Source organism: Podarcis erhardii, assembly GCF_964252035.2.
Source record: "Podarcis erhardii genome assembly, chromosome: 7".
NCBI lineage: Eukaryota > Metazoa > Chordata > Lepidosauria > Squamata > Lacertidae > Podarcis > Podarcis erhardii.
In genome coordinates, this window is record NC_138511.1 from 74,812,401 (window position 1) to 74,834,225 (window position 21,825).

Here is a 21,825-nt window from a genome sequence, read left to right on the forward strand (position 1 = left end):
GATCTACTATACAAAAATATGAAGTCTGGATCCTGTGATGCTAGCGTTGCTTTTCCTTCTACTGGGATCTTTCTTGTAGCCTTGCATGCATACAGGCAGCAATATAAAGGAGAGTTTGCTCTGCACAACATGCTTTATTATTATTCACTTCATTTCTGGATAGCTATATCTTGCCTTTTAGGAAAAAACCCTCCCAAAGTGGCTTACAGCTCAAAGCAATTAAGCCAGAGTACATCGCAGTAAGCAACATTTGGAAGCGCATCAGCTGTAAACATTCAGCCAGCAGAAAATCGTTCAAGAAATGCCTTGCAATTAAGAAACAAAAGTGTTTGGAACCAAAGTGTCCACAGACAGCAAGTCTAGTGGAGATCGCAAGGAAATAAATTCCAGAGGTGCCATTGGGCTGCCACTAAGAGACACGGTGCCTTGGTGATGAACTACAAATCTGCAAAATTGTGAATTGTGTAACCCAGAAATGATTTCAGCTTCCAGGCTCCATGCAGCTTGTAAGACACTAAAACAGGGTGAGGCCCTACAGATGTGATCCTTTCAACTTAGGGAAGGGCTGTGGCTGAGCATCTGCTTTGCATGTTGAAGGTCACAGGTTCAATCACTGTCATCTCTAGGTAGGACTGGGAGAAAGACTGTGTCTGAAACCCTGGACAGCCGCTAACGGAGCATAGACACTGCCAGCCTAGCTGGACCAATGGTCTGAATCTGTACAGGAGTTGTGAGTCCCAACAACAGCTGAAGGCCCATAGGTTCCCCACTCCTGTCTTAGAACATGGGATAGCACTCTTGGAAATGGCCCATGCTTCCTTGCAAGACACAAGCCTCCCTCCCTCCAGTCTCATGTCCTACATGCAACACGCTGACTAAATTGGTGGGAATTTCTACAGGCAAAGGCACCAACCTTTGAAGACTGGGCTTCCCCTCTTTCATGGTGTAGCGACAACAGCTAAATTTAAGTGGTGTGCTTCTGGTCTCTGGACATGCCACCTTAATTCAACCTGAGGGCCACCATATCCCCATTTGGGCAGCCTTCCAAGGATCACATCACATGGGACCAAGGATAAACATGGACACATTTTTTTTTTTGTACAGTAGACTTGTTTCATACACTTCTTTTTGTCCTCCTTCCAGGCTGGCAAGAAGCATTGTTTAAGGTCATATTCCAGCCAGGCAAAAGCACACAAGGTGGATGTGAGGAAAGGCCGGGGGGGTAGCCTTGGGGGAGCAGGTGGCCTGGGAATTGTCCCAAGGGCCAGAGAGAGAGAGAGGACCCTCATTGCTGCCTTAAATCAGAATTATCTTTGCATAGCCCAAGACCATCAATTTCAGGAAAAACACCAGAATTTTATTATATGTCTCTTTTTTAAAAAACCCAACAAAACAAAACCTAATACAGGTGTGAGAGCCCCCCAAAAATTGAAAGATCCAGTGTGTTACATCAATTGACATCAGGTATGGCTGGTATGTTAGTGGGAGCAGTCATTATCTTTACTCAGCATTCACTGGTTTCTCCTACAAGAGAGATAGAGAGAGGGAGAACTAGATAGCACAGCATATTTAAGATACCTTCTCTTGCCAAAACAGAATTCAGAACTGTCTATCTTCCTTTGCCAAAACCTGTGCTGAACAAAGTGTGCACATGAACACACACACACACACCATTTTTACTGGTGTTATTGACACACTTCCCTCAAAAGTTCTTCAATGTTTTGCCTCAGAAAGAACCTCCAAATTTCATTTTAGCTGTGGGTGGGTGAATACAACCCTTGTAACTGGTTACCAGTTCACTTCTGTGCCCAATTCACTGTGCTCATTGTAGTGTTTGAAGCCCCAAACGACTTAGGCCCCTAAATATCCAAAAGACTCCCTCCTTCCCTACAGACCCTTCTCAGGTGTTAAGATCAGCAGAGGAGACCCTCTTGGTCATCCCATGGCCCTCAGAATTGTGTGTGTGTGTCTTATGAGAGGGCATTCTCCAGGGCAGCCCCTAAGTTGTGGAATTCCCTCCCCACAGAAGAGTGCCTGGCACCTTCATTATCCAGCCTTCGTTGTATGTAGCCTGAAGGCATCTCTTCACCCTTGCCTTTGGCATGAGATACATATATTTTGGGACCTCCTCTAGCTCAAACTGTAATTTGTTTCAGAGTGTTTTTAATGTACAGTAGTACCTTGGTTCTCAAACAACTTAGAAACCAAACTCTGCAAACACAGAAGTAAGTGTTCTGGTTTGTGAACGTTTTTCAACAGCCGAAAGTGCTCCGTTTTGAGTGTTATGCTTCCAATTTGAGTGTTACGCTGAGGTCTGTCTGTTTTTGCTATTTATTTTGCGTTTCTGTTTTGCGGCTCTTTTTTGTGTGAATGTGCGGAACCCAGTTCAGCTACTGATTGATTGAATGATTGTGTGACCGCAGTACATTGTTTATTGCTTTCATTTTATGGATCAATGGTCTCATTAGATAGTAAAATCCATGTTAAATTGCTGTTTTAGGGGTTGCTTTTAAAAGTCTGGAACAGATTAATCCTTTTTGCATTACTTTCTATGGGAAAGTGTGCCTTGGTTTTGGAACGCTTTGGTTTTGGAACGGATTTCTGGAACGGATTAAGTTTGAGAACCAAGGTACCACATTGTTGTGACCTGCTCTGGAACTGTATGGCGATGGGCGGGTAATTATTTCCACAGCCGTTGCAAATGTACCTCGGGTTTTGCTTCAGGCCAAAGATCTGATGGCATCTTTCGCAAGCCAAAAAAAGCCTCCTGCTCAGGCAACACTGCAGCCAAGCCAACTCTGCAGCTACCACCAGAGGGCAAAATAGTTAAATGCACCCCTCTGCTCTCCCATCATCTCCCTCACAATACCCTTCTCACAGGGTGGATTCCAACAAGGGACAGGGCACAGCACTTTTTTAAAACTGGCAACACAGGATTGGGATTCTTTACATGACAGTTCTGGAAGTAATGGCCATATGGTATTTCATGCCCAGATGCTGCAAGCATTTTCACGGTTCTCTTTTCTGCTGCAAAAACTATTCCCGCTTAGAATTTTCATTTGGGACCCCTGTCCTCCATTGGCCTGGTGCATGCGATGGAGGCCACTCAGGCTTCCAGGCTGAAGTTGCAGCAGCATCGCATTCCACCCACGATCCGCTTCAAGAAATGCTAATCTTTGCAGTCCCCAGCAGGGGTGAATAATGGCATTTTCAGTAGACTCTCCCCCCCTCCAATCACTTCTCCATCCCCAAAGGAGCAATTACCTGCAAGCGGGAGCTTTTGCATGGTGTGGACACTACAAAGGAAGAGGACAAGTTAATAAGGTTGAAGCCACAGACAACCATGAACATTTCTCCTTCCAGTTTTAAGATCGCGGGAATAGGACTTTACTTTCTTCAAAATCATACCCCTTCAAATTTGCCACCTATTAACTTGCCACCCACAGTGCCTGCCATCGCCCTCCTGCTAGCCTACAACCTATGGGAGCAATTTCATCATACCTGTTTTTCCTCTTAGGTTTGCATTTGCACTTTCCACCTGGGAAGAGAGAATGAAAAACAGCATAAGGATTTGGCAAATTAGCCATCAGCAGCGGCTGACAAAATGCAGGTGTCTTGCATAAGGTTTGCACAGGGAAGTGAGACCTGCCTCGGCCCTCTGGCATCTCAGGGAGCCTGAGATATTTGGAGAGCTGCAGCCACAGAGACTCTAGGCTAGCCTTCCCCAATTGGCTGCCTTTTGGATGTTTTCGACTACAACTTCCATCAGCCACAGCCAGTATGGGGCAGGGGGGAGTTGTAGACCAGGGCTCCCAGTTATAGAAAGCTGCCGTAGGCTACAGAGGCCAACGGGTGATCTGATATATGGTATCTCTGTTTGATGGAGCTGGCTCAAAATGGGACATGTGTTCCCCTTCCCAATACAGTGCCCCCTCCTTTCCAAGTTAAGGTTGCCAGTAGGCAAGGCTGATCAAGTTATTCCACAACTGCTTCTCTTGGTAGTAAAAAATACGACAATAATAAATTAAGTAACTATCCATTTGCTGCTCTGGTTGAAGAGCAAAAATCACTCTGCCAGAGGATGATGGGTTGTATCCAGTGTAGTGGTCAGTTAAAGTCACTTAAAAGGTACACAGTACTTGTTCCACTACAGAAATGCTTTATGCCAGAGCAACTACCGTACTTTTCGCTCTATAGGACGCACCTGACCATAAGACGCACCTTGTTTTAGAGGGGGAGAACAATAATAATAATAAAAAATCTCCCCCTCTCTGCTCAGCGCCCCTTCAGCGAAGCGGCAGGAGAAACTGAGCCCCTTCAGGCTTCAGCGAAAGCAACGCGAAGCCTCCGGAGCGCGGAGGGAGCGCTCCCTCTGCGTTTCGGAGGCTTCGCATTGCTATCGCTGAAGCCAAGGAGCCTGCATTCGCTCCATAGGATGCACACACATTTCCCCTTAATTTTTGGAGGGGAAAAAGTGAGTCCTATAGAGCAAAAAATACGGTATGCTGCACAAGAAAATGCAACAGCAGGTTGCTGGTAACGTCATTGCACTATAGATTGCACAATCCATGGCACTGGATCCCTCTGTTGCTCAATGTTGGAACTCGCCCTTGTGATAGCAGGCAGCAAATATTGGACCCAAGCCATTCTCAGTTAGTAAATACAAAAATAATAGATGTATTGAGTTGTATCCATTGTTAGTCATGCTCATAGCTGACACACTGAAATTAAAGGACACGGTTAACTTGGGTACATTCATTTCAATGGGTCTACTCAGATTTTAACTTAGTTGGGTATTATCTGTAAAAAAAAATCGTGCTGCGGCGGCAGGGGTATTTGGACAGTGAGTGATAAGGTTCTCTCTAAAGCCGAGCCCAAATTGAAGCAGCATACGCATTTCATTTTCTAAAATGATTTTACTGTTGCTGTTACTATGGGTGCAGAATCACAGTGGAAACCATTCTGTCTGAACAGCAGCACTGAAAATATATGTGAATGAACATAAATCAATCAATCAATCAATCAATCGGGTGTTTGCGGCTGAAGCACTTCATACTGCCACCCAGGACTCCTTTTGGAGGAAGGCTGGGGTATGCATTCAATGAATAATAATTAAATAAGAATTCATTGCTATTGTGATCTGCCTTAAGATCTGCATGATGGGCAGTGTAATATATATTTTTTTGCAAATGAATAAAATGCCGCAGGGTGAAGGCACCTATGATTGCATGCTCCTCCACACAGAACAGACCTCTTATGACAGAAATGTTCTAAGCCTAGCTTTCTATAGAATGTGCCAGTTTTCTGCATGGAAGGATAATTGGTGGGGCTCACACATCTCTGCACTGCAGTGGTATAGCCCAGACACAGATTTAGCACCTAAGGGAGAGCGAAGCCAAACTGTATAAGCAATTGCCAATAGCCTCTAAACCAACTCTTCCTCCCTCCCATCCCACAAATTTCTGCCTTCACTTACTCAGCAGGATAACAATTCCCAGAAAGCAGAGTACACCAGCAACGATCAAACCGCCAACACGCAGCGAGTACCAGTCTGCAGGAGGAAAGAGGAGAGGTTTGGTCTTGTCTAAGATACTTGCATCTTCACTTCATTCTCTCCCACTAATCTATAAACCTCTTTCCCACCCACTCAATATCTACCAATCAGGGAAGTTCTGGTGATTTTTATTAGGCAGGGAGTTATGGAAGAGTTGTCTTAAGGAACTACTCAGTGGGAAACATTTAGAAGAACTTGTAGTTGTGATCAGGAGTTGCAGGGGGTAAATACAGAATAGGACTAAGGGTTTAAAGGAGCTGGGGTGGATGTGTTCCAATGTACGATTAGCACTCTTGCACACAAGACAAATGAAACATGGCAATTCCTTCCTATTGTAAACAAGTACGCCATCTGTTTGTGTACAATTGCTCTTGGCCAGAAGATTCAGGATGGATTATACGGTGTTGCCAAGAATGACTCAAACTTACCGTAATAAAAGGGGCTGTTTGGATCTGAAGAGAGAGGAAGAAAGACATTAGAACATCCTATCCTTAGGATTCACACCTCAAAACAGCCCTCTTTTAAGAACCCAGGTGTGTTGCTGATTGTTCTTTGAACACAAAGATCTCAGCGTCTGGGTTGGTTCATATGGAGAGAAATGGTCCTCGAGTTATTGTGTTCCTGAGCCATTCTGAACATTGGCCATGGCAACTGGTGTTGGAAGTCCGACATTTGAAAGTCTACAGGTTCTCCATCCTTGTTAAGGAGCCCCTTTGCCACATCTATAGCAATATATACAAAATAACCAAAAACAAACAGGGGGTACCAACAGCTACTCACCAGTAGGATCATTGGCCCCCAGGACAGGGAATGCTACAGAAGAAAATGAAGAGAGTTATTGTAATTTGATAGCATAACTACAGCTCCGCAGCTTTCAGTTCCCTACTCACAGCTTCCCTTTGCAGTGCAGAAGCATAACATGGTTAGGTTGCAGAAGGGCATTCCACCCACAGCTTTCATTGGCCCTGAACAGCATTAAGATACAGGCACCGGCTTCAGTACCAGTTTCACTGGGCTGGGGAAGGGAAGGGAGCAGAAGATGAGAGGACAATTCTGAGAACTTTACCAGCCAAGAGAAGCAGCAGGATCTCCATGGTGGTGGGTTTCATATTGGTGTGTAGGGATAAGCAGAGCTTTGTGAGGAAAGAAGATGGAGAGAATTCATTTAGTTTTCTAGTTTTTCCAGTATTTATACCCTCCCTCTCCACCCCATGTCTTCTCCCCCCAAACCAAGGCAGCGTACATGTACTTCCTTCTTAAGCAGTCTCCCATCCAAGAACAGGCCCAACCCAGACCTGCTTAGCTTCAGCAAGAGTGGTGGCCTCACGTGTCTTCAGGCCATACCCTTGGGACCAGAATGGAACTGTATATATATATGCCATTCACAAGAACATTTGTTCCATTCGTGCCCCACTTCTCCCAGAAGCTGAGGCGGCAAATGGATTAAGCTTCCCTGCGAACATCTCTCAGCCCTCTCCCTACCTTTAAGAATGTAAGAAGGCCAAAGGCATCTTGTTCTCACAATATTTATTTATTAATAATAATAATAATAATAATAATAATAATAATACCCCGCCCATCTGGCTGGGTTTCCCCAGCCACTCTGGGCAGCTCCCAACAGAATATTAAAAACACGATACAACCTCAAACATTAAAAACTTCCCTAAACAATGGCAAAACTGATGCCTCAGAAAAGCTTGAAAGCTGGACTTGAACACAACTGACCATGAGTGAAGCTGAGGGGGCGGGACAGGGGGCCACTGCCTCCCCTGATTTACAAAAAAATTGAAAAGCATTAAAGTACTCAATTAACTGAGGCTCTGCCCTACTCCAGCAGAAGCTTTAGGGGGCAATCTCCCCCCCCCAAAAAAAAGCTCAGCCAACTTTTTGCCCCACCAACCAAAATCCTCACTACACCCCTGACAGTGAAGATGGAAAAGCCCTATCCTCTGTGATAATGTGCCCACCCCCAAATTCTTAGCAGATTCCATTGCTGGGTTGGCCAGCAACACCACCTTATTTAGCTCAGTGATATAGTGTATGCTTTGCATTCAAGACCAGGCAGTAGGTGATAGGGAAATCATCTTGTGCAAGAGTCTAGAGAGCAGCTGCCAACCAGTCGCAAAGAGATGGGGGGACAGTGTATTTTACACCAAATAATAATAATAATTTATTATTTATACCCCGCCCATCTGGCTGGGCTTCCCCATCCACTCTGGGCAGCTTCCAACAAAATATTAAAATACAGTAATGAATCAAACATTAAAAGCATCCCTAAACAGGGCTGGCTTCAGATGTCTTCTAAAAATCATCTCTACAGTGGTACCTCAGGTTAAATATTTAATTCGTTCCAGAGGTCCGTTCTTAACCTGAAACTGTTCTTAACTTGAAGCACCACTTAAGCTAATGGGGCCTCCCGCTGCTGCCGCACCACTACCACACGATTTCTGTTCTCATCCTGAAGCAAAGTTCTTAACCCGAGGTACTATTTCTGGGTTAGCGGAGTCTGTAACCTGAAGCATATGTAACCTGAAGTGTATGTAACCCGAGGTACCACTGTACTGAAAGAGAGTGAAGCGCAACAAGCAAAACCGGTCTGTACTTGGGTGGCATTCAGAACTCTACAGTTACCCAAGCCAATCAGAAAACAAAATTAGGACAGAACATTCCAAACCGAACATACATTCTTAGCATTGCTTTAGCCCTCCAGGGTGCCCAGAAGGGCCAAAAAACCTGATGCTAGAGATAAGTAAATAGAAAGTGTTTTCCAGTTACAAGTTACTCCGATGTTTATGGATCACAGGGCAGTCAAGCAAGCTACAGCACCAGAAGCTTGGGGACAGGAAGAGACAGAACTGTGAAAAGCAGGTGTAAGTTGGGAGAACAGGGTGATGGTTACAGGATTAGAATCATTTAATCAGATGGCAGCTAGTCCTCAGTGGCATTTAGACTGTCACTCACAGCGTGTGACAGGGAAAGCAGAGTAAAGCAAATACATAAGGGATGGTACTTTACTGAGAAATATTTACAAATTCTTTTGGAAATCGTGAACTGAAGTCAACTGTGTGATGCCAAGACACAGAATGAACAACATTAGTTCCAGCCTCTTTCAGCAAACTCTTTCAGCAAAGCCCAAATCCAGCATTTTGCAGAAGTCAAAAGGTGCTGCCTCTACTTGTTTATGTCAGTGTGCAAGTGCCAAATGTTTGAGGCCTTGGGCTGCTATGTTACTGTTAGTAGTACCTGTCTGGCGACAGCTTCTATGAGGAGGGAAAGAGACAGTGAGTCACCTGGATCAGGTAAACTCATTCTGGTTGGTCTGGGAAATAACAGGCTGTGATTGGCTGGAGGTTCTAGTCAGTGAAGAATGGGCAAGTTAACTGTCAGTTGGAAAAAGAACACCAACTGCTAAAGCTGATGAGGGGTGGGAAAGCTGAGGGAGAAGTGGATAGCTGAGGCCTTAATATTAAGCTGTTGCTGGTGAAGAACAGAAGAAGGGAGCTGGTGGCTGTGTTATGCTGAGAGGGAGCTTTGAGAAAAGCTCTGACCAGAAGATTACGCAACTGTTTTTTAAGAAACAGCTAAACTGTGTCCATGTAGGCAGAAGTACAACAGGAAGGGCTTTGGGGTCAGAGGAAGATTGTCCCCAGTAGGGCTGGGCAATATCTGGTTTTCAGCATCAGCTAAACATCGCAATACACTGATATACAGTCATACCTCGGCTCCCGAACGCCTTAGAAGTCAAACGTTCCGGCTCCCAAACCATCAAAAACCGGAAGTGAGTGTTCCAGTTTTCAAACGTTCTTTTGGGAGCCGAACATCCAAAGGGGCTTCCGCAGCTTCTGATTGGCTGCAGGAGTTTCCTGAAGCCAATCAGAAGCCACATTTTGGTTTTCGAACATTTTGGAAGTCAAACAGACTTCTGGAACGGATTTTGTTCAACTTCCGAGGTACGACTATATCATGATACCGAAATAAGGATGGAGCTATGCAGAGACATTGGCTGGCTTCATGGCCTTTCCCACATCATGATTTTTGCAGAGAACACACAAACAACCCCCATGAATAGTGATATATTGCCAGGTCAAAAATTCCAAAACAAATATCACCATGTGGACTTCAAACTGGTTTGGGACAATATATCGATATATTGCCCAGCCCTAATCCCCAGTAGCAGAACAGGGTTGTGAGTGACTTTGGCTGGAGTGAATGTTTGGGGAACTGAAGGCAAAAAGCCACCTGGAAGTTGGGTGAGCAACAGCTTCTCTCGAGCCCTTTGGAAACTGTCGCCAAGCACGTTTAAGACCCCCAAAATAAATACCAGTGTCCCCTTATGTACATAACATCCCCCTGATAAACCACCTTAGTTAGTCTGACTCCAGTGTTGGTTTCAATCTCACATCTAGGCTACGAGGAGTCTTTAAAACATTCCAAGGGAATGGATGGCAGCAGGAAAGTGTCACCAAGCACAAATATCTAAACTTGCACTTATAAATACTGGGAATGAGGAAAGCGTTTCCCTGTAAGCAGCAGCAGATCTTGGCATCTCAAATTTCAGTGGAGCCCTGTGCAACGACAAAATCCAGCAGCCCCTCCATCTCTCAACTTACACTGGACATCATAGTTGCAGCACCCTAGAATTCCTGTGCCTGGTGCGACCGAATTGGTTGCACTCTGCTAGACCTGTCTCTGCTGTAAGGGGCATAATGACAGTGAGGGGGATGGTCTGAAGGAACATGGGCTGGGGAGAACAAGGGCTGAATAGAGAGGTCTGGAAGACCTCTGGCCTGCTGCTCCCCCCGCCCACACTCTACTCCAGAGTTTCCCAAACTTGGGTCTCCAACTGATTTTGGACTATAACTCCTATCATCTCTAGCTACCAGGACCAGTGGTCAGGGATGATGGGAACTATAGTCCAAAAACAGCTGGAGACCCTGAATCTACTCCATCAAGAGGCACAAGCTGCTCCCAGCAGGGTCAGGACTGGAGTCAGATGCAGGTCAGATGCACGGAAGGCGCAAGGCTCTCTGTTGGCAGTGAAGTTAACTCTTGATTCAAGGAAATGGCACAGAACTCAGCAGCACCTCCCAGTAGGTCTTGCCTCTATAAAGCAGTTTGAGGGTCCCTGCCTTCTATCCCTTCCAAGGCTCCTGGAGGAGTTTCCAAAGCAATCTCAAACTGTGTCTGCATACCTCTGTTCTCTCTTCCAGTCTCCTCATTACCCTGCTTATTATTTCTTGGAGACCAGTGGGTGGAGGAGCTTATCACAGCAGGAGATGGAGACTCCAGGGATTCTCATCTGCTTCAGCCTGCTCCCTGTCACAGGTTCCTCCTGCTCGCTAAAACTTGTTGTCCCTTCAGTATCCAGCACCTCCTCCCCATCGTCCCCCTCTGACCTCTCCTCAGTGTCCTACCACCAATCCCTGGGCTCTGAGCCTCCTTCCTCAGGGACCTCCCTTGGGGGTCCCCCAGCTGGTGCCTCCTGAAGAGTAGCTTCACTGAGGAAGGGTCAAATGTTGAAGATAAGTGCACCTGCAGAGATCCATGCATCAATATGGCCCAGGAAAGCTCCCAGGAACCTGAGAAACTGAGTTGAAAAGCAACTCTGGGGAGAATGTTGGAGCTGGACTGGGAAAACACTTTACCCAGACCACAGAGGCAGAAGGAGCTATGTGCTTATTGTGGAATGGCTGCAAAGAGTAGTCAAGCACCTTTCACATAAATTCTACAGATTCAGAAGCCGCTGAACAGCGGTAACCAACACAATGCCCTCCAGATACTGTTGAACTACAAGTCCCATTAGCCCTGGCCATGTTGGCTGGGAGTGATGGGAGTTCAGTCCAGCAGAAATTGGAGAGCACCAGGTTGACTACCCCTGCCTTAGAACATATAAGCACTAACTACTCGGTACCTACCTTGTGCCAGTGGGATACAGATTAGAGCCGTCACAAATGTGATGCAGGAAACAAATCTCAGATACAAATAGTTTATTAATGGACGGCTCAGGACGGAGAGCAATATTGCAAGGAATACTGGATGTAGCTGCACCTCCTGCGTCCAAATTCATTGGGTGCCAAGGCAATAATCTGATTGGCAAGTCACAGAACAATGTCTTCCTTGGAAATCTCCAGTTACTAACTCATTATGACAGCATTATGAAAAGCAAACAAGTTTCGGCAAGTTAAAGGAATCTGCTCGGTTCAGAGCCAGGGCTCATTATGGGGATTCTAGCCCCAAATTTAAGCACATTTTTTAAAGGCTCAGGATTCAGTCAGAAGCATGGTTTTAAAAGATGTGGGGCTTGCCGAAAAGTTCATTGTTAGTACTGCAACAGAATTCAAAGCCACAGAACATTGCAATGGTCAGTAGAATACTTTTAAAAGGGATGAGACAAATTAATGAGCGTTGGTACAGTTTGGGTAATTTAAAACCAGCATTCCTCATCCTGGTGCCCTCCGTTTTGGACTACAGCTCCCATCATCCCTGGCCATTAAGCCATGCTGGCTGGAGCTCATGGGAGCTGTAGTCCAACAACATCAAGAGAACACAAGGTTGCAGCTGCTTAGGAAAGGCTGGTCGACAATGACTGACAACAGCGCTCCAGAGTTCATAAAAGTCTTTCGCGGTCCTGCCTGGAGATTCCAAGGATTGAACCTGGGACCTTTCTCATGCAAGGGATGTGTTCTGGCCCTGAGCTACATTTATAGTATTTACATAGGCCGCCCTACAACAAAGTTTGCAGTTTGCAAGAAGTGGTAACTTAAAATCCAATAATAAAAGTAAATAAACACACCATAAAAAACAGTAACAGAGTGCAAAACTGCTTAAAGCTTACAAGAGATTTTAAAAGCTTGGGGATATAAAAAGGTCTCCGCTTTACAGGGACCAAGATAACAAAGAACATGCACACTACCTGCACACACAGAACTGTTGCAGCAACCACAGAAGCTGTTCTTATTGCCTCTGAAGGCGCAACTGTCTTTATTTGAAATGATGTTGCGCCAGGATTGAATGAAAGACCAAAAGCATGTCCCAAGACACACAGAGCTCTGAAGCAGAAAACCCCAAACCCCGTCTTCAAAATGTGAGTCAACAACATGCATGAAAACACCCCAATTCCCCACCTTGGCAGAACTTGTCATCCCAAAGATGATGCCTTTAAAAATAATAAGCAGAATTAGGAAGAGCTCTTCAACAACACCAGTGAATCTGCAGGCACCTTTCAGTTTCAAGAGACCATCCGTTGTTTCAGACCACAGAAATGAGTGATTGCCCCTTATTCCAGAAACCCTATTTCCAAAAGCATCCATTCACCTAAGAACGACAGCAATCAGTGACAGCCAAAACGAAAACAATACAAACCAACAATGTCAAACTCTAGAAAACCTATAAAACACAGGGATGCTTAAATTGCTGTGAACTGCAGGCCTCAAATCAGGGATGGGGACCCTGCGGCCTTTCAGATGTTGCTGAACTACAACTCCCACCACCAACTCCAACGGGTGATGCCAATGAGGGTTGCTGTCCTTAACTTATCACACTCTATTGTTATTTGCGCTCTGTCCCCAGCCTTGTTTTGTTTTAACAGCCCGCAAGTCTCAAAAGCTTGCACACAACTTTGTGACATTTGGGGGGAGGGTTGATAAAAGTGTTACCTTTCTGTGGTTTAGAGATTAAGCCTATCCTGTAATTTAAATGGCTGTTTTGCAGATTTAAAAAAATGTCAAAAGGAAGTTCCTTCCTAATTTTGCAATTCACGGTTTTGCATAATTCCATTTTGCATATGGAATGGACGAGTATTTCAAGAATAGGCATGCAAGCACATTTTCTTTGCTAAATTAACATATCCAGGCAGAAGCATGCCTAGTGAAGGGTTATTTCGAGACCTAAACTGAGAAGTCTTGTCCCTGCTACCCTCTGAGAAACACTGCTGCCATTACCTGCAAGAAAGAGTGCCTGTCTAGAGACTGCATGGCTGCACCTAGAGTGGCAGCTATATAATTGCTAACATTAGTTCCTGAAACCTACCCCCAGCTCCTGGGGAACTGACTAGTCTTGCTTTTTCAGCTATTATCAGCAGCAGTGAAGCAATTATCTGCATTGTGACAAAGGAATTAGATTCAACTGGTGTACGTGCAGTGCAGGAATCCTGCATGAATTGGGGACTCATAAAACACACTGAAGAAGCACTGTGTAAATGGGACCAAAGTCTCAAAGCAAAGTCTGAAGATCCTCTGCCAGACACTCTCTCTCTCTCTCTCTCTCTCTCTCTCTCTGTGTGTGTGTACCCATGCATATCTATAATGCAAAGCCCTTGTGTTTCTATGAAAACATGGATTTTTTTTTGTCACTCACTATGTTCTAGAGTTGTTTTGTGGAGCTGTATATAATTCAGTTTCAGGACCGGTTCAAATCTGAACTGCAGATGCATATTCCATGTGAGAAGAAGAAGGGGACAGTTTGCCTTTCAGTTCCAGCTCCTTTCTGAATCCGTCTTTGCCAGCTGAGTCTAAAGTCCCCAGCAGGCTTCTCATTGTCAGTGAGGTCACAGACACTAACCAATAGGTGCTTTCTGACACACAGGCAGCCACATTCCAAAGAGGAGCACATCACAATGGCCCACCATCTGAGAACGGAGGCACATTTCCCAAGCAACCTGTTGCAGTCAAGGAGTCCAGCCTGACTAACATTTCCAGCATCAAGTAGAATGCAGCCATTTTAAGTTGCAGCCAACAACAGGCATAGAGGGGGTCTATTTGCACCACTGAGATGTAGAGATGGAGAAACCCCCCTTTCACACCATTGCCCTGGCAGCCCAGTGGGGCCTTCACTTCAGCTCTGAAGTTCAAGCTGCTCATTACTTCTGCCTCTTTTTGTCCCCACAATTATAACAGCTTCCAAACGGAACTGCTTCCCTCTAGGAAGAGGCCTGGATCCCACACAAGTGATTCAAAACCACACCAGTTGTTGCTTCCAGATCAAGATCAGTTCCAATGGGAAGGACACATCCCAGCTTAGCTCACAGCGGCCGCTCCAAAATTATGTCCCTTCCCTACCATACCTAAGGAGCAGCCACACAAGTGCCAATCTATGTCAAACGGATCAGGCAAAAAAAAAGTCTGCACAACAAAGGCAACAGGTTACCCACAAGAAGGCCAGGGGTGGCACGGACTGGAACCAGTCCCTCCCTCAGCCTCCCATAAAGGGACAGAATTGTGCTCATCCAAAATCCAGGGCAATGCTGGGTTTTACCCCCTTAGAGAAACCATGTAGGCATAAACACACTATTTTTGTATAAGCCCATCTGAAATAAGGGCCAGCATGGAGCAGCTGGTCTCTAGAAAAGGGAAACTATGATGAAGCACAGAAAGCTACCATACTTTTAATGCGCATCGTGATTGATGTTTTTGTTTTGCTTCGTGAGTTAAAGCAGCTCTCGGAGAAGGGCTCCCCGCTTGCTTGCTTGCTTGCTTGCTTTTTCTCTTTTTTTGCAGAGAGAAAGAGAGAGAGAGATACAAAGAACACGCTTATTCGGGTCTTACAGAGCTGCCAGGACCTGGTCAGATGAACTGCTCTTTTCGCTGAACAATTCCCAGGCGGCCCTAATTTCAGGGGAGAACTTTCAGCTTGGCAGCTCTGCTCAGAAACAGCCGCGCGCACACGCAAGGAGCGCACGATGCTCTTTTTCCTCTACCTTGGTAAAAGAGAGCAAAGTGCAATTCTGGGGCAGCCGCGCCCAAGCCGGGGGTTGCAAGAGAGCCCCACGGTGGGCAACGAAACCTTCCCCTCCGCCAGGAGGCCGGGTCCCGATCCTGCTCCCCCCCCCCTCTTCTTTCCAAAGGGCCCCTCTACTCACCCCGTCTGCAGAAAGGCCAAATGCAGGCGAGCCAACCCGACCCGGAAAAAGCCGAGGCGGGGAGGGGCCCTCCTTTCCCTGACTAAACAGACCTGAGCGCAGACCACACCCAAGGCAGGTGAGGAGGAGGAGGAGGAGGAACAGGTTTGGCTGCCGCGGGGAAGGGAAGGGCCGCCTTGGCCCCCTCGCCTTTCCTCTGCAAGGGAACAGACAACCCGGAGCTTCCAGCCTCCTGCCAGCTCCGAGAGGCGCCTCGATCCTTCCCTTCCCTTGTAGGAAACGAGGCAGGGCCGCTCGGTTTCCCTTCACAACTCACCCCCTCAAATAGGGGTCCTCCTCTGCCTTGAGACAACCGTGCCTTTCATAGCAGCGTTTGTGTATCTCGCAGGGGTGAGGAACCTGTGGCCTGCTAGCTAGGACATTACCCCTGGCCAGTGGGCAACGCTAGATTGAGGAGGTTTAGTGTCCAACTCCACCTGGAGGGCTGCAGGTCTTCCTCCACTTCCCCACAGGTTTTGAATAATGAGGGAGACCGCTGCATCTGTTGGATTTCCGCCTGCCACACAGGTGTTCACAGATGCCTGACTGTACTCCTTTCTCTTTTGCTGGTAGGACCACCTTTTGTCCTAACAACAATTATTGGGCTTCAATGCCCATCAGCCCTAGTCAGCGTGGCCAATGAGCAGGGGTTGATGGGAGTTGTAGTCCACCAAGTTCCCCATCCCAGCTATTCATTATCTCAGCAAAGGTAAAATTTGAATTTGGAGCTCCCTGATTCATAGCTCAGTCTTCTCAGCCATTTTCACTAGATAGACTCTCATTGGTTGAGTACGGCCACTTTCTGCCTAGTGTTGGGAGTGATGGAGAAAGCTGTATCTGCTGGTTTTTCTGCAATTATCAAAGGCGTAGGTGGCCTATCAGGGGAAATTGCTGCATTAGTTGGGGAATCCAATGCAGTTTAGATCCCCAAATCAACCTCTTCCAGCTGAAACAACTTTACTGGAAGGAACTGTGATTGTTTTCCAAAGCACATATTTTAAAGGAACATTGCTTAGCGTTACAACAGTGCACCTCAGTTAGTGCTCAGATTGCAGAGAGCAGGCAGCAGTCTTGGCTGCTGTTTTTAGAAGGCTGGAGGCAGCAGGGTTGTGTAATATTTGATTAACACCTCCACGTACCTGTCACTCCACAATTCAAGCAGTGAGCCCAGACGTATTAATGTTTGTGAATCTGTGTGTTAGAGTGGTGAGAGTAGCCCACACTGCAAGGTATGGGTGCAAGGACCCCTGGGAACACGTCCCACCTCTAAATCTGCCAAGCACTGCTTTTACTTGCTACATTGCTAAGGGAGGAGAGGGCAGGAGGTAGATCTAGGTTCTGCTGGTGGACCAGTAAATGATTTGCAGTAGATCTGCAGGCATTTACTAAACGCAGTGGGAGAGCCCCTCCCTGCTTTGCATGCAGAATGTCACAGCAGGCAGGATAGCCAGTAGGCCTTGCCAGGGTATGCCGACCCCTGCAAATGCCCCAGCATGTGAGGTGCAGATTCTGAGCCTGGAATAGAGTCTCTGTTTTGCATGCAGAAGCTGCCAGGTTCAATGCACAACATTTCCAGTTAGAAGAATCTGAAACTCTGGAGAGCTGCTGCTGCTGCTGTTGCTGCCAGTCAGGGTGGACAGAACCAGCCTGGGTGGCCAAATGGCCTGACCTGATATTAGGTAGCTTCCTAGGAAGAGGGTCTCTAGAACAGCCTTGTCAAGAGGCTTGGCAGCTGTCTGTGCCGTGGGCATTGTAGAAGGGCAAAACCCTCCAGTGGCCTTATCAAGCATTCTTGGCTCATGCAAATCACCAAAAGTTTCCTCGTAGGAACAGGGCCCTGACACGTCCTGTTGCTCCTCGATTTCCGGGGAGGCTGCTCCACCCCCTCAGAGATCCAGACTGGGCCAGAGAGGACTTGAAGCAAGATGCTGGAGATGGTTGGAGGAGGCAGGAGCATTGTGCAATCCCTGTCCTGTTGCAAAAAGTGGTCGGAGCTGGAGCAGTGCATAGCCTCAGGTAATAGTTATACCTTGGGTTAAACAAGGCGAGGCCTGCAAAAACTGGTGCCTCCAAAGGCAGATTTTTCTAAAGAAGAGGTCCATTAAAGAGTCATCTTTAGGGCTGGGGATGCCAGCAGTGGACAGGACAGAGCCGGGGGGGGGCAGGGCGCCCGTTCCCCCCTCTTTTTCGCAGCCCCTCACCTCCACCTCTTTCCCCTTGTTTCCCCAGGGCCAGCTACATGCCTGTGTGACAGATCTTTTGCCACTGAGCAAATTTGCCAAGGGCTGCCACAGTTCCCCTATTACACTGTGGGACAGACACCAAAGAATCCTGGGAACTGTAGTTTGTTAAGGATGGTGAGATTTGTTAGGAGACCCCCATTCCCTTCACAGATCTACAGTTTCCAGAGTGGTTTAAAGACTGAATCCCTCTTCCCAGGGAATTCTGGGAATTGTAGCTTTGTGAGGAGAACAGGGGTCTCCTAACAGCTCTCAGCACCATTAAGAAACCAAGATTCTTTGGGGGGCAAATCCATGTCTGTTTAAAGTGGTATGATTCTGCTATAAATACATAGTGCAGATGGGGCTGTACTTAAGAGCATTCATTCTTGTTGCATTTAATATCCCCCAAATAACCAGAGACGTAGGAATAAGCACAGATTGCTTGAAACGCAGTGTGGAGCAGTTCCCTAAATAGCACCGATCTTTCCCAGCTTCACGAGGGAAAACAGGCACAGCCAAAAACCCTCTCATGCAGAAATCTGATCTTCCTATTCCGGCTTTGTGCAGGTCGGTGTCACCTTCGCACTGATACAATCACAGAGGTAATGAAGCTTTCCAAGAACTGAATTTGCCAGATCAAAGCAGGCAGTTTTGCATGAAAGCTCCTCTGGAAGTTGAAGTATCCATATTAGTCTGTTGCAACAAAACCAACAAGGCGTGTTGTGAAGCCTTAAGGGCAAAGTGGTCTATTATGTCATACACGTTCACAGACTATAATCCCCTTTATCAGATGCATAAAGTGTTGTAAACACACAGAGGCCTCCTGGGTGCAGAGGGAAGGAAGTGAAAACAGTGAGGTCAGATGGCAATGAAACACAAAGCGTCATCTGTGATATTGCAACTAAATCTTAACAGTGAGCCAATGTGAATAAGCCTTGCAAAAAGCTCACTTGGATATTATCTAATCCTGCCATACCTTCTATATTACTGACAATAAACATAGCTAGCATTTTACAGCTATAAAATCAACACATACCTGGCTGGCACTGGGAATCACCCAGTCTGTGGCAACCCTAAGCAAAACTTAAATGCTTGCCATTTAAGTAACCATTTACAGCACCAGTAATGAGCAATGACAACAGCCTTCTTAAGCTTTGCTTGGTTAACTAAAGCCCCTGATGCGGGAGAGGAAGCCATTGTCTCCATTCAGGCCTAAACAAATAGAATCAAACTTCTGAAGTTCCTTTGCTGAAGAAAAGGTGACTTTCAGGTCAACAGCAGAGAATGAGGTAAGACACATGGGATATAGATTGCCTTCCAGCTATCTGCTGCTGCTGCCTATATGGGATAGACTTGTATGTCTGGACAGAAAAGATGAAACAGGCACAAGTCTGACATGGAAAAACTGGAATGTTCAGAAACCAGTGGGACAAAGCTCCAACAAGCACATGCACAGAATTAGGTTTCTAGTCCATAAGATTCCAGTGTCCCCTCCCCGCTTTCCTGAGTCAGAGATAAACATAGAGGTAAACAATTGGACTGAGCTAAGCTAAGGCTGATGCATCAGTGCTTATTCTTTTCAGTTCCATTGTTTCTTCCTTAGCAGAGCCGCCAGTTGTGTGGGATGTGAGGGGTCAGTGGGCAGCTCAGACAATCCTATCAAAAAACTAAACAAAGCACCGAAACAATGCGACTAGAACCAGAATGGCCTCCGCGGTCTCTGCTGCTTCGCAACAAAAGTCAGTAGACAAATGCATCCACCTGTAGCAGCTTGAGGCTGCCTTGCTAGTTTGGATGTTGGCGGCTCTGTCAAACACACAGACCCAGATGCTGACTGGGAGGAGGGGGGATACTACAGTGCATTGGCACTGTGATGGCCTGGGACTTGGACTCGGAACCAGAGGAGACTCACTCTGCACCAGATCCTTTGCCTCAGGCATCCCCTGAACCAAGTCTGGGGCCTGATCCTGAAGAGTCCCAGTCTGCACAGGTTCCCCTGCAACAAACACCATATGGGCCAAGTCAGGGGCCTGAGCCTGCCGTGGCTCCAGATGCGGGGATTACCTCATCGCCTTCAGCTGGGCCATCACTTATATCTGGTCCACTGCCGATTTGGTCAGGGGAGGCTGAGGTGGCCCCTGGATCTAGTAACCCACTGCTGTCTCCTGAGCTGCAAAGACTAAGGTCTGAGAGAAGGAGAGACCTGAGTACTCGCAGGAGGAGTGCTCGCCTTCGGGCGAAACAGGGAGGTGACTCGCCAGGGGATCAGGACCAGCCGATACTCTGACAAAGATAAAAGGCTGTTGGACTCAGCCCAGGTTGCAGGAGAAACATTGCTGTATGCTAAATTCTGCCCCTGTCCTTGCCTGGTTTCCTGCCTCGTGTCCTGCCTTGGCCCTGTCAGACTGACTCCTAGCGGAACCTTTGGATTCTGGACTGGACTGCATTTCACAGGTTACCCCTGAGCCCAGCACAGGCACTTAGGGAATATTTTTTTGAAGTACGGGTGGATGTAACATAGTAATTCAAACAGATAAGGCCTCAATTTGTGTCCCTTGGTTGATTTTGTTGCTTCTGTAAACACTCTGGTGAAATGATAGGCTGCAGAAAGGCCAGACCAGGAAAAAGCTGAATGCAGCTTACGGATGACTTGCCAAGTACCAACATACAGATCCACCTCTGGGGATCGGTAGGTCTGGAGAAAGTAACCTCTGGTGGCACCACCAGCCACAGGGAACCTCTGGGAGCTAACTGTTTTTTAATTTTATTTTTATACCACGCTCTTCACCCTGTCTATCCAGTATTTTTATCTTGTGAACCGTCCTGAGATCACAGCCTGCTGGGCGGAGGTAATGGGAGAGAAGAATACTTCCATCATTCTGTCTATTTCCAGGCTTTGTTGGGGGAAATCACAAATGGATCTCCCATCTCATTGAGAACAATATGGGGGGAAATCAAAGAGAGATATTTAGACCATAGCTGACCTAAATCTTGGCCCAGCTCGGGGCCATGTCAGGTGGCTGAGATGCAATCTCTTCCTTCTCCAGGTTCTTCACCAGTTGTCTTCTCACCTGTTTTGGCCTTACCAAAGATGGGCCAGGACCACGGATAGCAGAGGGGAAAGGGGTTGCTGGTATCAGACTTTCCTCCTTGGGATCAGAATGCTCTCTCATTCTTCATCGTTGGAGAGGGAACTCCAACCTTTCCAAAGGACAACTGGGATGCATTCCCAGGGGCTTTCAGACTGTTATAATGAGGATGCTGGGATAAATTGCAACAAAGTCAAAGAAGCTTTTAAGGCCAGTTTTACAGGAAGACACAAAGTTATATATGAAAAAGGGGGTGAATATACAGTAAAGAGCTGGGGATGTGGAGAAGCTTTTATTTCTGATTCCTGTAAGTGTGTGTAGAGCCTTGCAAAGTGCTTTAAAACAGTGGTGGGAACTTTAAGCCCATGGGCCAAATACACACACACACCGTCTATTTCTACATCCCTCAGGGCTCTCTCCAGGGTATACTCCTTCCAGTGCTGCACCCCTCACTGATCATGCTCCCCCTCCTCCTTGGGTGCTTCTGCCTAGCTGAAATGTGTTCCTCGAACTGTGATAAAACACCTCTTAATTTCCCAGGTGGGGAGAGAGGTGTGCAGCAAGCTCCCAATGTTACATGGCTTGAGTGGAAGCCTTCACACCAAGGCAAGCATCTCCTCTGTTGCCCCACCCACTTTTGGGTCCTGGCCACACCCACCACCTGTGTATGGGCTCCTGGGGCCTTGCCCTTTGCAGGAACGTGGCCCCGGACAGATAAAAGGTTCCCTGCACCCCTGCCTTAAAGAAGTGTTTCCCAAACTTGGTTATCCAGCTAAGTTTGGACTACAGTTCCCATCATCCTTGACCGCTGGTCCTGCTAGCTAGGGATGATGGGAGTTGTAGTCCAAAGACAGCTAGAGACCCAAGTTTGGGAAACCCTGCTTTAAAGAAAGACATGATCAGAGAAGGAGGGAGGGGGGACAGTTGCAGCTGGACCTGGATCTCATCTTGGAAACAGCAAACGCTGTAAGGATTGATGGTCTCAGAACAGCCTGTCCCTCCAGGGCGGTGGCTGCTTCTCGGATCACCTTCCTTCACCTCTGTATTGTGTGTATAGTTCAGCAT

General features: G+C 46.8%; 1 protein-coding gene across 3 annotated transcripts; it reads right to left on the reverse strand.

The window, feature by feature from the left end:
• Positions 1-1,335: 1,335 nt before the first annotated feature.
• Positions 1,336-15,552, reverse strand: LOC309346153 (FXYD domain-containing ion transport regulator 3-like). 3 transcript variants are annotated; one of them, XM_081869882.1, is made up of 8 exons: positions 15,411-15,552; positions 6,621-6,687; positions 6,335-6,367; positions 5,983-6,006; positions 5,477-5,551; positions 3,502-3,538; positions 3,265-3,296; positions 1,336-1,524 (listed from the first exon to the last, which is right to left on the reverse strand). In XM_081869882.1, the coding sequence occupies exons 2-8, from the start codon at positions 6,661-6,663 to the stop codon at positions 1,505-1,507; spliced, it is 264 nt and encodes an 87-aa protein (XP_081726008.1). In that variant the 5' UTR covers positions 6,664-6,687; positions 15,411-15,552; the 3' UTR covers positions 1,336-1,504. The 3 variants fall into 3 exon arrangements, with proteins under 3 accessions (XP_081726008.1, XP_081726009.1, XP_081726007.1); XM_081869883.1 differs by lacking the exon at positions 15,411-15,552 and adding an exon at positions 13,910-14,072; XM_081869881.1 differs by lacking the exon at positions 15,411-15,552 and adding an exon at positions 8,798-8,878.
• Between the last annotated feature and the right edge of the window lie 6,273 nt (positions 15,553-21,825).

What these genes read in the sequence shown, in the direction of transcription:
- LOC309346153 (XM_081869881.1), bottom strand. Translation starts at nt 8,863, where the DNA reads ATGAGTTTACCTGATCCAGGTGACTCACTGTCTCTTTCCCTCCTCATA. An exon ending in GGGAATTGTTATCCTGCTGA is followed by an intron (nt 3,539 to 5,476) that starts GTAAGTGAAGGC and finishes CTCTCTTCCCAG; the next exon opens with GTGGAAAGTGCAAATGCAAA. An exon ending in GCAAAAGCTCCCGCTTGCAG is followed by an intron (nt 1,525 to 3,264) that starts GTAATTGCTCCT and finishes TCTCTCTTGTAG; the next exon opens with GAGAAACCAGTGAATGCTGA.